General features: G+C 40.7%; 1 protein-coding gene across 1 annotated transcript in view; it reads right to left on the bottom strand.

Moving 5' to 3' along the window:
* grid2 (glutamate receptor, ionotropic, delta 2) overlaps nucleotides 1-9,559 on the bottom strand; it is a 543,519-nt gene extending 533,960 nt beyond the window's left edge. The window contains exon 1 of the mRNA XM_085368399.1: nucleotides 9,472-9,559. Coding sequence (XP_085224525.1) covers nucleotides 9,472-9,559 — 88 coding nt within the window. The remainder of the gene's footprint in view (nucleotides 1-9,471) is intronic.
* Between the last annotated feature and the right edge of the window lie 7,097 nt (nucleotides 9,560-16,656).

Genomic DNA, 16,656 nt, shown 5'->3' with positions numbered 1-16,656 from the left:
TGCACATTCAGGGAACCTTGTACCCCTGTGAGACACAGTGCAGATAACTGGAAGACTAAAACAGCATTTGTGTCAGCAGAGACGGTGAACAAGACCGTGAAAAACCACGAAAAAGAGAGAGGAAGGAAGGAGAGGGCAGCTGTAAATATTCACACAGCTACAAGGACGTAAGAGGAACAAAAGGGATGAATAACACGCAAGGACACCCACATATAGTATATATGTCATATAGTACATGCAACAGAAATGTGCAACTGCACACTCACAAACACACACACATAAAGCTGACAGTCCCACTAGTATTTATTATAATAAGGTTTCCCATACACTCTACAAACACTTTATTACGGACACCTTGTTGGTACAGGGTTGGACCCTTGTACTATATATAGGTCCTGGAATCATCCCTCAGATTGTGATGCTATCGTATCTTATTGATACGATAGCATCCCACAGCTGCTGCAGCTTTGTCTCCTCCACACCCATGATGTGAATCTCCCCTTCTTCCACTTCCCAAAGGTGCCCTATTTGATTGAGATCTAATGACTGTGATGGCCATTTGAGTACAGTGAACTCATTGCTATTTTCAAGAAAGCAGATGATTTGAGCTTTATGACATGGTGAGTTAACCTGTTGGAAGCAGTCATCAGAAGATGGGTACACTGTAATCATAAAGGTATGGACATGGTCAGGAACAATACAGGTGTAGGAGATGGTGTTTAAATGATGCTGAATTGGTGTTGTGAGGTCCAGTATCCCCAGTGGGGTGACTGTAGTTCAGGCGGTAAAGCAGGTCATCTGGAGCAGGATGGTTGGTGGTTCGATCCAAGGATTTAGATGATCCAAGTATCCTTAGGAAAGATACTGAACCCCAAGTTGCTCTCTAATGCATTCATCACAATACCAGTGTGTGTGAATGTTAGATAGAAAGCACTTATGTGTGGACAAAAAGTGCTCATATTAATGGGTGTGAATGAATGAATGTGGTATAAACCGCTTTGAATGCTCAAGTAGTAAAGCACTATATAAAAACCACTCCATTTACCAATATCGCCTACACCATTACACTACCAGCAGCCTGAACCATTGATGCAAGGCAGGATGAATCCATGCTTTCATGTTGTTTACATCAAATTCTGGCTCTACCATATGAATGTTGCAGCAGAAATGAAGACTCATTAGACCAGACAAAGTTTTTCCATTCTTCTGTTGTCTAATTTTGGTGAGCCTGTGTGAAATGTAGCCTCAGTTAACTGTTCTTAGGTGTACTGTTGCTGTAGTCCATCTGCTTCAAGGTGTCTAGCATGGAAAAATTGGTTTCCATCTGAATGGAAAACATGGCTTCCATTCAGAAGTGTTCTTCTACATAACTTGGTTGTAACGAGTGGTTATTTGATTTACTGTTGCTCTCATCAGCTACAAGCAGTATGGCTACTCTATTCTGACCTGACATCAACAAGGTATTTTCATCCAGAGAACTGCTGCTCACTGGATTTTTTTCTGTTTTTTATAAACCTTATAGATGCTTCTGCAGAAAAATCTCAGTAGGTCAGAAGTTTGTGGAATACTGAGACCAACCAGCTTGCAAGGCACCAACAACCATGCCAAGTTCAACATCATTTAAATTAGCTTTCATTCTCATTCTGATGTTCAGTTTGAAATACAGGAATACATCTTAACCATGTCTACAAGCCTAAATGCACTGGGTTTCTGTGATGTGGTTGGCTGATTACATATTCGCTTTAAGGAATAGTTATTCAGGTATTTCTACCATGTGAGTAACTTCTAGTCACTGCACAGTCTCTAAAATCAGCTAGCTTCTGAAAATATTTCATTGAGAACACAATATTAAGAGCACAGAGCCACAAAGGCACGCCTTTACATTTTTTATATTTTTTGTGTGGATTCTTCATGCATTCTGTGCTGCCAGAAGTGGTTTAAATCAATCTACGCAAAAAGCAAGCTGACACTTGCAACAAAAGTTTTTGTCCTCAGATGACATTAAGCGTGTGCCAACTGCATAAACGCACAATACAATCATCCGGGAACAAGGGCCTGTGTTGTACTAGTCCTTCCCAACCCATCTGGTCCATTCTACCTGTATTCTGACTGATACAGTGAGATGAAGCACCTTCAGCAGGGCAGGCCAGTCTACCCTCGCCTGCATCTGCAGTCAACCTCAGACAAGCAATCATACTTCTTCTCACAGTTACCTGTCACTTCATCTCAACTTCAGAAACACACACACACATTCTCAATTTCTCTCTCTGCCTGGTTAAGGGTTCTGCCTCAGTGACCAGGTACAGACGTCAGAGCAGCTGCCACTGTCTGTCTCTTTCCTTTACAAGAAGATACATAACAGTCCCAAATACCACACCGCAAACATACAGAAACCAGACAAACAATTTGAACCTCAGTGAATCATATTCACATACAAAACAAAAAGGAGAAAAAACCCCCACTATTGTTCATGCACTAAGAAATATGAGGCGCTAAATCTTTCAAGTCAAAGATAGCACAGACCAGCACATCTGTCAACACTCAGACATAAAACTCAAAAGAGATGAAGCGTTTAACACACGCTGCCAAGCGCCCACCCTGCTGAATTGGTGCATACATTCAGATTTAAATATATGTGTGCACACACAAACAGAAAAGGACAGTTTCAAAAAGGAAGCGGTGTTGACAGCTGTGAAACTTGGAGACAAAACCAGACAAGAACAGCCATTCACACAAACTGAGATGTTTAGAAATCCTTCTCCAAGGAAAAGACCGGAATAGCACCAAAGTGAAAGGAAAAACCAGGACATGCCACCCCAATTTCTAAACCCTGTAAATAATGGAAACCTCTCATTTGGTCTTTCAACTCGTCCCATCCAAATGACAGAAATTCTTCTCTTTCTCAACAGTATGAAAGGACTGAGCCCCCCGTGTTCAAGCGTTGCAAAGATCCAATAATCTCGAAGTCAATTCTCTCACTCGTCACTTTATAACCTTTTTTTCTGCTTGCCTGCTTTATCTTTACCAAGTCTGTGATAACTGACTGAAACAGGGTTTTTTTTTTAACAAATTAATGCTCTATGTTTCTGGATATTTGTCTGTATTAAATAACATGAGAAGCTACCATGATGTGTAAGATGTAAGAATGCAACTATGTTAAATACGAATCCCAGGAGCCATTCACCAATATAGGACGTGAATCTGTATCATTTAGTACATGGTAGTGGGTAGTCAAAGAACCCATGCTAAGCTACAGTACAGAACAACTAAGCCGTGTCAAATGAATCTCAGTGGACCTAAAATATCTGTGGTCACAGTCTTTGGCCCAGTTTTAGCAACACATGGGCTGGTTGTCAGCAGCACATTAGAAGCTAAGATCCTTACCCATAAACCAGCGCCATCAGGGAAGTGTGTGATCGACATCAGTGAGTCAGCCTGGGATCACAGAAGGTACAGACGCAGCCTCCGAAGCAGAGCTGTTCCAAGTTCCTCGGTACGACTCTAACAACCTCACTGCCAAGCATGTCGAAAAACAGTGCAAAAAATTGTTTTACATGGCATTCCTGCTGGCAGCTACGAGGAACCTCAGCAGTGTTGCCCTCATGAAAATGGTTTCTGTTTCAAAATTTCTACTATACAAATATTTCACTTTTTGCAAAAAAATAATTTGAAACCAAAAAGACATCAAATACTTAATAAAACAAAAGCAACTTTTGGCTGCTCCCTTATTCAGAAGGGGACGCCACAGTGGGTAGCTCCACATATTTGACTTGGCAGATTTTTATGCCAGATGCCTTTTCTGACATAACATCTATGTGATTTGTGTCTCCGTCCAGGATTGAATTGAGGATCTTTTGCTCACTAGGCAAATGTAAGCAACTACACTATCACTAAAAATGATAATAATATAATATACTATAATAACAACCTGTAGCCTCAGACTAAGTGAAAAACATAAACAGCACTGAAAGTGCTATGAATGGTGATCGTGCTGAGAGACAGAGAAAGGTAACTGTGCAAGACATCGCTTGAACCGGGATGAACCAGGCTCACAGACAAGGGAAAGAAGCCAGCATCTTTGACTCGTCTCTAATGCTTGATGTACCAGTGGATGCACTCTGACACACTGCGTGGCTAAAATTCAGTGACACCACAGTGAGGACTTAATTTGGCTGAATAAATCACCAAAGAATACAAATGTGCTTCTCTGGTAAAGGTCACGAGGTTGAAGTGTTTGCATGTTTGCTTACATAGCCGGAATACAATGATAACACTGAGAACTGTCAGCTATTTACTGAAGTTTTAGATAAATGCTGTGGGTTGACCTTTCAGTATTCAGCACTGGAAATACATGATTTTAATTAAGCACCACAGATAAATGAACTGGGAAGGTTCAGAGTTTTTTAAAGACTCCAGTGGCATCAAAATATATATATACATATATATTATACATATATACCAGACCGGTCTCTCTCATTCCCTAACACACACATGAAGAACCAATATGAACTGCCATCATAAAGCAAAGAGACATTGCCATGCAGAACACGATGCAGTGAGGGCCAAGAGGCAAGCGGACTGCCCCCCCCCCTTTCCCTCTGCATGCTGATCATTAGAGAGACAAAATGGGAGAGAGACAGAGTGAAAAAAAGAGAGACTGGCAAAGCAGTAGTGCCAGCTCCCCTTGCAGCTCAATCACATTTAATGCCTGGATAGAGCAAGATGAAAACATCTGCCGGTCACTCCTGCAAATATCACCCAAATAACGGCAAGTCAGTTACAGACCAACAGGTTCTCAGATTAGACAGCTGAATGGTATGTGATGGTGATATAAAGTCTCCCTTTGTTGGTGCTTTTTTACTCTCTGTCTTCCTCTTTTTCTCTATTTGATATGCATCTCCCCTTGCATGTCTAGTTTTCCACCTCTTCCCCTCATTCCATCTTCAACAGCAACAAAGAGATTAAAGAGGGATTACTTCTGACATGTCAACGTGATGCGCCCGGTGGGCATACTACTTTTTTATTTTTCATGTTGACCTAAGTCAATAAGATACACACACACACACACGCACACACACAAACACACACACGTGGACTCACACAAGCCGAGATAGAGCGACGGCGAGAGAAAGTATCTCCACTATTGGCCTCTACTTAAAATAGTACCACCTTCTGTGAGTTACAGATCAAATCACAATGCACCTTGTGTCTTCTAATTCCATACCCTTGCTTATGTACCGTTTCCAAGATCTGCTGTAAAAGTGAGGATGAGGATGGATATTTTAGAGAAAAGAAAACTATGAGCGAGAGAGGAAGAGTATCATTTTGTGTTTCTAACTTTTAGCTGTGATTGAAAGTACTAGTATCTAGTAGGGAAATAAATAAATAAACTAGGTGGACAGGAGATTGAGCAAGAAATCACACTGCCCAGCTAACCATCTGCACTGAACCTTCTTCCATAAACGCATACATAGATAAGCTTGTACCCAACTGAAATAACAGCCCATAACAGACTGCACAGTTCTGCTAATTTCAAAGCATTTCTTGCCCAGGTTTCCACTGTATTGTAGATTTAACATACTAAAAGCTGGAGTTATTCCCCTAACTTTGTTCCCTGCTGTGCAAAAGTTGCTGTGCAAAAGTTGTAAGCAACTGTGAAAAAATGCTGTAAACAAAGAACGCTTTGAGAAATATAAATGATTGTTTATTGGTCCCAAATGTATTCTGCAATGACAATGACCCCAGACATACAGCCAAAGTCATTAAGAGCTATCTTCAGCGTAAAGAAGGACAAGAAGTACTGGTAGTGATGGTATGGCCCCCACAGAGCCCTGATCTCAACATCATCAAGTGTGTCTGGGATTACATGAAAAGACAGAAGGATGTGAGGAAGCATACAGCCTCAGAAGACCTGTGGTTATTTCCCCAAGATACTAGGAACAACCTACCCGCCGGGTTTCTTCAAAAAACTATGTGCAAGTGTACCTAGAAGAAATGATGCTGTTTTGAAGTCAAAGAGTGGTCACACCAAATATTGATTTGATTTAGATTTTTCTTTTGTTCATTCGCTGCATTTTGTTGATTGATGAAAATAAATGATTAACACATCCATTTTTGAAAGCATTCTTTGTTTACACCATCTTATACAAACATATATCTATCTATATCTATATATATATATCTATATATATCTATATCTATATATATCTATATCTATCTATATCTATATCTATATATATAAAACACCCAGCACGCCCCTGCGGGCGGTTTATCCTTCAAGCTCGGGTCCTCTACCAGAGGCCTGGGAGCTTGAGGGTCCTGCGCAGTATCTTAGCTGTTCCCAGGACTGCGCTCTTCTGGACAGAGATCTCCGATGTTATTCCTGGGATCTGCTGGAGCCACTCGCCTAGCTTGGGAGTCACCGCACCTAGTGCTCCGATTACCACGGGGACCACCGTTACCTTCACCCTCCACATCCTCTCGAGCTCTTCTCTGAGCCCTTGGTATTTCTCCAGCTTCTCGTGTTCCTTCTTCCTGATATTGCTGTCATTCGGAACCGCTACATCGATCACTACGGCCGTCTTCTTCTGTTTGTCTACCACCACTATGTCCGGTTGGTTAGCCACCACCATTTTGTCCGTCTGTATCTGGAAGTCCCACAGGATCTTAGCTCGGTCATTCTCCACCACCCTTGGGGGCATCTCCCATTTTGACCTCGGGACTTCTAGGTTATACTCGGCACAGATGTTCCTGTACACTATGCCGGCCACTTGGTTATGGCGTTCCATGTATGCCTTGCCTGCTAGCATCTTGCACCCTGCTGTTATGTGCTGGATTGTCTCTGGGGCATCTTTACACAGCCTGCACCTGGGGTCTTGCCTGGTGTGATAGACCCTAGCCTCTATGGATCTTGTACTCAGAGCTTGTTCTTGTGCTGCCATGATTAGTGCCTCTGTGCTGTCTTTCAGTCCAGCTTTGTCCAGCCACTGGTAGGATTTCTGGATATCAGCCACCTCCTCTATCTGCCGGTGGTACATACCGTGCAGGGGCCTGTCCTTCCATGATGGTTCCTCGTCTCCCTCCTCTTTCTTGGGTTTCTGCTGCCTGAGGTATTCACTGAGCACTCGGTCAGTTGGGGCCATCTTCCCAATGTATTCTTGGATGTTCGTTGTCTCATATATATATATATATATATATATATAGATATATATATATAGATAGATATATATAGATAGATATATATAGATATATATATGTCGAAATTCCCAGTCGGGGGCCGGTCTATCTACATCTATTTATCTGTTTAGTTTACAGTTTGGATTTGTTGAATTTTTGCAGTTTTGCAGAAACTTCATCTGCAAAAAATGCAGATTTTAACAACTAACCAAATCCCATTCTCAGAAAGATTTAAAGGGTAATACGTAAGCAAATGACTGGGTTTCGCATGCCAGTTGTAAAACACTGGGTTTAAAAATGATTGGCTAGAGTTTATTCCAAGAAGACAATGAAAATTTGACACCATGTCTGAAATATATGAAGAACAGAGAACAGCAGGTTCTTGCCAGCTACAGTTCCAGTGGCTGACAAGTGTAGTTACCCAAATTTGATCTGTCTTGTTTATGGTGAGCCTGAAAATGTCTCTGATTTAAGCACGTTGCTAGCACTCTTATCTGAAGAAACTTACAGTCAGCAAGCAGGTAAAAATTTGAACTCTTGCTGTGAGACACTTGCAGAACATGAACCTGCTGCTGTGATCAAACCATCACTCATGGGGATGAGCTGCCTAACCGCTGCCACCTGCACAGGGCAGGAACCACAGCACACAACCCCAACTAAGCTTCTGTGCACTTTACTGACTTTACAGCACTCAAATTTATGTAAAACTAAATTTAAATCAGAAACAAAAGGGAGGTTTTTGATCTACTGAGCAAACTATACTCAGTATTGGCAGGTTCCATTCTCTGCAAATTACCAGAATATGCATTTGCTGTCGACAAGACAAATCCCATTCGTTTTGCCATACTGCTGTTGTAGTTCTAATGTGGAGCATCTGCTTGGTCCATGGCCCAGAAAGGACCTCGAACTCAACCAGTGATTTTGGAAACTGCACTCAGTTAGCCACAAACCTGGCCTGGGATCAGCGCTGTAAATCACTAGGGTTTAAATGGATCAGGGTCTTCCCTCCTTGGCAGCATAATACTGTGAGATAGATGGTTTTAAGTGTGTGTGTGTGTGTGTGTGCGCGTGTGTGTGTGTGTGTGTGTGTGTGTGTGTGTGTGTGTGTGTGTGTGTGTGTGTGTGTGTGTGTGTGTGTGTGTGTGTGTGTGTGTGTGTCAATGGATCTGGATGTGATCTTGACCATGCACTTCGAGTTAAATAAAAAGTGGACAGATGCTTATCTTTTTGCATGTGTATGCTCTCTCTCGCTCTGGTCTATCGCATTTTCGAGGCCACCGAGTTGTGCATCGAATATGTGTGCCCACCACCACCTCGCGTCCTCATCTCATCCTGCAAGGCACGCTCTCCACTGTCAACTCTCCCCCTCCCTCTCTCGCTCTCTCTCTCTTTCTCTCCCCCTCCCACTCTCTCCCCAACCTATAGGAGCCGGAGGTGCTGCTACATCGACTCAAAGTGTATGCTCCTTGATTTGGAAATCACTCTCAACGCAACAGTGCCATGCTACACGGGTGGTGGTGGAGGGCAGAAAAGACATAAGGGCAGACAAAACCTTTTCTTTTCCTCTTGACACTGCAGTAGCTCGCGAAAGAAAGGTGACAGTGCCCCGTGCTCCAGGAAAATCTATAAGTGGAAAATTTCCTACCAGCCAGGATAATCTCTCTGACACGCAGGGCAACATCACGCCATCCAAAACCACCTGTTTTCCGCGCACGCTGTGCTCAAAGCAAGACAAACGCTGCACTCTAAGGGTAGACTCTTTTCTGAAAATTGTCCGCCTTTAATGTATGTGTTAATATATGCCCCAACTATATCTATATATATATATATATATATATATATATATATATATATATATATATATACATATATATATATATATATATATATACATACATACATATATAACAAACCCACTATGGGTAGACTAAACAGAAAATGGGTTTATAAATGCAACTGATTTTCAGTAATGCCCTCAGCACTAACGCAAACTTCATTTGTATGACGCATAGCATATCTCCAGGTCATCATTTTAGCTGTGGAACAAAAGGCTAAAATTCACAAATATTCGCACTGAAATCCATTTGAAATATATTGTCTACATCCTGAATGCACTGAGTTCATTAACAAAGAACTCCACTTTATGCCACAGTGCGCCAAAGATATCGCCAGCGACGCTGTGATTTAAGAAGCACCGCGCATAGCAAGGCTGAAACATCCCGTCTGTTTCCTGAGAGACTCACAGAGAGTCTCGTTCTGGCTGCGATTTAGAGGAGGAAAAGCGCAGTAACTTACCGATGTGAATGATTGAATCCGAGAGTGTCGACTTCCACTCCTGGCTCCAAAAAACGGCAACGAGCAACACAGCCGATATAACTTTCATTATGTCCAGAAATATTTTCCCCCAGAAACCGAGAAAAACTACAGCTCTCTGCGCGAGAGCAAACTGAGTTAAAATCCCGAAAACAGAAGCTTCCTTTTTTAGTCCATCTGTAAGGTGGTGAAGGAAATTCCCGGTGATCTCTGTCTTTATGTGTTCTCTTGAGAGTGTAATGCTTGCCTGTAGATGAAAAGAGGAAGAGATTCCTGGGTAGTCATAGACTGGTGCCCTGTTGAAATTCCTCCCAACATTAAATCATGTTCTGGACGAGTAGAGACGTTGAGCCGTGGAGAAAACAAACCGCATCCAAACGCCGACGCGTTAAAACGAGCTGACGGGCTGGAGGTTGTGGCAGCTCATTTAAAGGAATAAATCTGTAATCATTTGATAACGTGAGAGGAAACCTTGTTATCTTGAAAAGCAGGTTCTGTTATAATGACTCGAGATCCCCAGCCTCTCAGACCTGGCGACGCAGTTTCCCCCTGCACCAATCACCAAACCACCAGCAGCAGCAGCAGCAGCCTCAACGGAGCAAGCCAACGGCCAAAACTTCCATTTATCCCAAAGGCTGTCTTTTTATTGTTCCTTCACCTAGCCACCGTTTAACCACCACAACAGGCAGAGCACCTTGACAAAACCCAGCAGCGACTTTTGACAGTCAATACAAGAAATGATGAAAAGCCTTGTCACATGGCATTAACACGGAGAGGTACCATATTCCGGAATTATCTGTAGCTTCCTGAAGAGATGAGAGAAAGAGGAGGGGGCTCTAACACGTATAGTATAGAGAGCTCCAAAAGCCACTATTATTTTCTTCGCCAGGAGGGGGGAAACGTAGGCTGGGCTACCAGGAGAAAAATTAACCGAGGGTGCGCGCAGCGACACTCCCGCGGTCCGCACTCCGTATGCGGGTGTTAGAGTCGGCCCCAGCAGCACGCGCGGTGGCTGGTAAAGAGGAGGTATGCTGCGTCCGTGAGGGGTGGGGGGGAAGAGAGAGGGGTGGGGTTGGAGTGAAGAGAGAGAGTGAGAGAGAGAGAGAGAAAGAAAGAGAGGAGGAGACCAGGAGAGAGATAAAGAGAAAGAAGCGGCAGCAACTGTGAGCAGCAGCAGTTGCCAGCCGGGGCGCGCATCTACTGTCTGGAATTACCTTGGTGAAAGACAGATGAAATGTGAATATCAGGGAGGGCGGGGGATGCAGAGGGGAGTCTAACGAAGAGACAGACAGATGAGGAGAGGGGTAATCTGCTCTGCCACGGGCACTTCACTCAGCCGTTGATAGCTAACCCCCTTGTACAACAGGAGGTGGTGATGGGGATGCCAGTTTCTGTGCTGTATGAGGTTATCCGTCTCATCAACTGGACACTTTTTACATAAAAAACATTTCCATTAACTTTACCCTGCTGTGATGTTTTGTTTTAACGCGATCCTGTCTTTTTTTCTGATCAGTTCACTCAGTCACACCGCATCCTTGGAGTTGTCTTTCATACATTTCTATGTCCGAACTGGTTTTATTTCTCTCTGTGTCTTGTAGTTAGCTTAGTTTCCCCACAGTTATTCCCACCACGATTTACTACTCTCTACTCTGTCCTCCTCTGTCGCCCTTCCCTGCCTCCCTGGAAAGATGAAATCCCCTGTGTTGCTCTTAATCTGCCCCAGACCGTGGATTAGAGATTATAAAGCCCGGGAGCCACAGGCTACTACTGGACTGACTATTTTATACGCATTCAAGGAATGAGGGATTAAACTGACAACAAAACTAAGACTGTCAAAGTTGCTCTCTCATGTCCTTGTTTCATCCCATTGATTTATTATTAAATGTTTATATAACCACTCACTTTGTATTTTACTACTACTTCTCTTCCAAAGTGACCTGTCTCACACCTGGTGACAGCTGGGATAGGTTCCAGCCCAGCTGCCACCCTAAATTGGACAAGTGGAAGAAAATGAATAGATGGAAACGAAATGAAAGACTTCAATCATGCAAAGTCCAGCGTTTTGCATTAAAAATAAAATACTTATAAAAAGTGGCTGGTAAAGAGGCGGTATGGTGTGTCCATGAGGATATCACTGATATTAAATAAATGAACAGAGAGAAAAGAGAGATCTTTGAAAGCATTCATTCATTTTATGTTTCACTTCTGTTTCTACTGTCAAGCAAAGTGATTTTTTAAAGTTTCCTTATATTTTTAATTTTCATTTTTGTCATTTTATTGCTTATGATAACCAAAAAATTTGTGTCTTTCTAGTGTGCTGGTTCCATTCCAACACATAACAGGTAAGAGCCTATTTATTATTATGGATACGCCTTTTATTCAGGCAGCTCACACAAAATTACAAGCATTTCTTCTGTTCTGGCACGCTGAGGCATTTGCACCCCAATTCCTGAATTTTAAAACAGTGCATAGCCACAAACTTTAAAGCACTCTTTGGCAAGTTTTATGGCTTGCTAAAAAACATTTAGCAGGTTGTATAATATGATATAATTAATTCATGAAAACCATTTTTAAAAAAGAGCTGTCTCAAATTTCTAGTGATTTATTTCTGTGTCATGAAATAATTAGTAAAATGGACTTTTATTTTTGTAGTGAACTCTCCAGTAAAGCGAGACCTTCAGCTAGAGCTTAAATGTCTAACATGTTGGAAAATACTTGACAGCCGTTGAGTAAACAGACAAAGTGAGACCTTGACCACCACTCAGATGATTGCATCCCTGCTCACCAGTTTATGTATTTTTGATAATCACTGCTTTAAAAGAGTAAAATCTTGCACCAGATGGACAGTGAACCGTCAGACCTAGATATCTATCCTGAATTTGGCAGAAGATTGATCCCTAACTGTAATTCCTCTATTACTGGTGCCCCAGAAGCTGAGGACGGTGTGGATAATGATAGTATCCTGTCACTTTGCAATGAATGAATGTACAAATGTGGTATCTGGGAGTTGTAAAACTACCTATACTATATCTATATATCTATATCTATAATATAGATAGATAGATATGGATATAGATATAGATATATATCCATATTACTTCAGGATACAAAATAGTGAAATTAAAAACTTTTCATGCCTAATATCATCCATAAAAACAGCTGAAAATGGTTTAAAAAATGGTGGCTTTCAAATGGATTGTGTTGTATATACATGACTATTTAATTCCATTTGCTCAGGAACTTTTATTACACTAGCTTCCTTATTAGTCTCATTTTTCAACAAGAAATTAGCCTAACAGAATTCAATACACAAAATTCTGAAATAGATTAAATGGAACTGTAGTCAGATGTTATCTGCTGGTGTCAACACTGTCATGGAACCTGTTCACATAACAATGAAGAAAGTCACTGAGAAGCTTGTTACTTGTTACTTAAGCTGTTTTGCACCATTTAACTAACCAAAAAGTTAACTGTCAGCAAAAAGTCATGAAACATATGCGACCGACCAACAGACAGTTATAATTTCACCCAAAAATGTGACCTCTTTCTAAAGGACTAAACCAAACCAGCAATTAAAAGCAAATATAAACAAGTAAATGAAAACCAGACAAAGACCAAGTGAAAACCAAGAAAAGCAAAAAGCTAAATACATCTCCCAAACAGGACATGAACCACGGTCTCTTCAAAGAGGATCACAATCTCTCATAATGCTACATTTGGTGCTTCCAGACAGATGCAGTAGACACAGATAATTAGTATAAAATATGGATAAACTTATCATAGCTGATTTTTAGGAGAACACAAGTTACAACAAACATAGTGACTCAACACTACAGTACTAAACTCACACAGCTTATAACACCCCGCCCTAGTCATCTCTCTGGAGAAGCAGGTGTCTGCAGCTACCCTGTCCTTGATGCCCATTATTGAGCAGGAACCCAGCACCATCAGCTGGCAGAGGCCATCATACTGCTAAAAGCTCAACTGAGAAGAACCTTTTTTCAGTCCTCCCCAAATAGCAAGGCCTCACCAAACAGAGGATTTAACCCTAAAACAATCCATTAAAAAGGAAATCTTCTTCATATCTCTGAGACAACAGCCGCCTCTGAAAGCTTTTGATTCTCTGGGATGAAATTTGTGTGTCACACTAGAAAACAAATACACTTTTTACTTAAGCAATGAATGTCACCACCGCTCTTTACCCCATAAGCAATAATAGCAAAGGAAAAACTTTTTGACTATAAAAATGGGTTTTGAGTTTTTTAGTAAACTCATGTTAAAAGCAAGGGCACTTGTGCTTAGGTACTGCAGTTAACCCTTGTGTGGTGTTCGTATTTTTGTTACTCAGCCAGTGTTCATGGGTCTGGTGGACCCGCTAGAGTTTTGGCTTTCCAAATTAACACTATCAAACAATTTTATGTTAAATTACTCAACAGATGTTTACTTCATCCCAATTACAAGACATATGAACAGCAAACATGGTTAATTTTTTCCCTTTACCTTTGTTAGATCACATTTATGAATTAATGTGCTTCTCGTTTTTCTTTTATATAAAATGTTATAAATAAATCAGTTATAATCAAGTGGAGTGAGTGGAAAGACACAACACATTTACACGTGAAAAAATAATTAATTGTTTAATTTTTCTTTTGAAAAGAACTGAACACGGGTCTCACAGACCCGAACACCATACAAGGGTTAAGTAAATGTCAAATATTGTAAAATGTTAGTAAAGTATTGCTTGTTTTTTCTAATTTATTGGAACATATACATACACAACTCTTTGATTTATTTACATTATATTTACTACAACTTACTATGTATCATAACATACTTTTTCAACGCTATGCTGATGATACCCAACTTTATTTATCAATGAAGCCAGATGATACACATTCATTTGTGAAACTACAAGAATGTCTTAAAAACATAAAGGTCTGGATGATCTCCAGTTTCCAGCTTCTTAGTTCAGATAAAGCTGAGGTTATTGTACTCATCCCTGACAATCTTAGAAACAGGGTGTCTAACCAAATACTTTCTCTGGATGACATTACCTTGTCTATCAGAAACACTGGGAAGAATCTTGGAGTAACTTTTGATCAGGATATGTCCTTTTATGCGCATACTACAAATATGTAGGACTGCTTTTTTGCATTTGCTCAATATCTGTAAAATTTGAAACATCCTGTCTCAGAGTGATGCTGAAAGACTAGTTCATGCATTTATTACTTATATAGTCAACTACTTTAATCCATTATTATCAGGTTGTTTTAAAAGCTCCTGGAAAAGCCTTTAGTTCATCCAAAATGCTGCAGTGAGAGTACTGACAGGATACCAATATTTGCTCCATATTAGCTTTCTTCAATGACTCCCATGATTTGTGGGTTTTTTTGGTCCTGTCTTTTTTTGCTTTCTTTTTTCCCTTCATCATCCCTCAGGAGATAGCCACCAATCCCTGAGCCTGGTTCTGTTGGACGTTTCTTGCTTCAAAAAAGGGAGTTTTTCCTTTCCTCTGTTGTCAGTCACTCATAGGGGGTTGTTTCATTTTATCTCTATTATCATGATGTCTTTGCCCTACACTATAAAGGACCTTGAGGTTGCAGTTGTTTTGATTTGGTTCTATATCAGTAAAAATGAATTGAATTGAATATATTTAACTCTGTAATCTGGGTCACAAAGTATTTTCTGTTTTAATTTACACACCCATCTCTCCTGGTATCTGTTTGATAGCAAGTGAATTAAAAATAAATTAAGGACAACAATGACTAAATCTGTTTGCAAGAGTAAATACATCAAAAGCTCATCCATTATTCTGAAATGACTGTTGCTCTTTATTTGTGCAACTTAGTAGAATTACCTTGGAGGTTTATGGGATTGTAAGTGTAGTAGAGTTATTATCTGGGTACTACAGAGAGAAAAAACACAAAAGTAATTTTATGACTCACAAAAAAGGCACATTCGGAAAACAGAAAAAATGTGCTCAAACCTCGCAGAGTAGATTAATTCAGGTTTTAGCTGGGTGGCTTATTGTTATGCATATCTACAACAGTCAACTGCTCTCAAGGACATTGTCTGTCTTGGGGGGTAAGAGTAGATGAAGTTATTCATTTGTATATTCATGTGGACATGGACGTGTGTGTGTGAGTTAATGTCAGCTGTTTTGCACATTGTATAAGCTAACCATGCTTGAAGCCATTAAGCATGCCACTGAAGCCATTAAGTGGCAGGCCAGTAAAAGCCAACATTATTGTGACAGAAGCAAAACCTGCTATCAAGAGGGTGCATCCTCTGAGTGCATCTGTTTGTGTGTGTTATGTTTGTGTGTCAGCATGTACGTGCTTTCAAACAAAAGACCAGACAGCAATTATTAAGCCCGAGCACCGTTAGAGACTTTCAAATGGCCTGCAACCCACAGAGATGATTTATTCTCAAACAGAAGACAAAGAACAAAGATCAGTTGAGTTGTGTTTTTCATAAACAAAACCAAAACTGTTTTTTGCTTTTTGTTTTTTGGTTTGTTTGGGTTTTTTGGAGCGGGGTGTCTATGATTTAAGAACTAAGTTGAACTGTGTCAAACGATATTTAAACGGCAAAACATTATCTTCTGTTTGGGTCAACAATTTTTATTGCTTTCCCTTTTCCTTTTCTGTCACCATGCAAACAATACCAAGCAGCTGTGTGGTAGTTGGAAACCAATTACACTGTATTTTGTATGTGGTATTAAGTGCATCTTGCTGAAAAATCATTTTCTGCAGGCAAGGTTGAAAATGAAGCCACACACAGAGAGTACAATATCACCAACATCAACAATGTGAAGCTATCTATCAAAACCCTTCCTGTGGATGTAATGAACTCAATGAATTACCACAGTTCTGCTAATGATAGTAAGTGCTTCTTTATTTATAGTTGGTGTTTATCTAGCAATATGTTAGAGGTGCTTCAGTTGTCCACCTACCTATGGTTTTTGCATGCTAATGGCTACCTAATGTGGCAGAGAGGAATGTTTTTTCTGGCATCACAGGACCCAGTCTAATCCCAAACATACCCAAGCAACATGCCACAAAGCTCCCACAGAGATCCTTATTCCCAGGCACCGTAAATCTAACTGTGGCATTAAGATCACGCATGCACACAACCACCACCCAGAGCTAAACTTCGTGAATAATT

The sequence above is a fragment of the Diplotaxodon limnothrissa genome, linkage group LG12 (genome assembly GCF_057381915.1).
Source record: "Diplotaxodon limnothrissa isolate DT_005_m linkage group LG12, D_limnothrissa_male_GT1.1, whole genome shotgun sequence".
NCBI classification, from domain to species: Eukaryota; Metazoa; Chordata; class Actinopteri; order Cichliformes; family Cichlidae; genus Diplotaxodon; species Diplotaxodon limnothrissa.
This window is presented reverse-complemented; position numbering and strand designations above follow the sequence as displayed.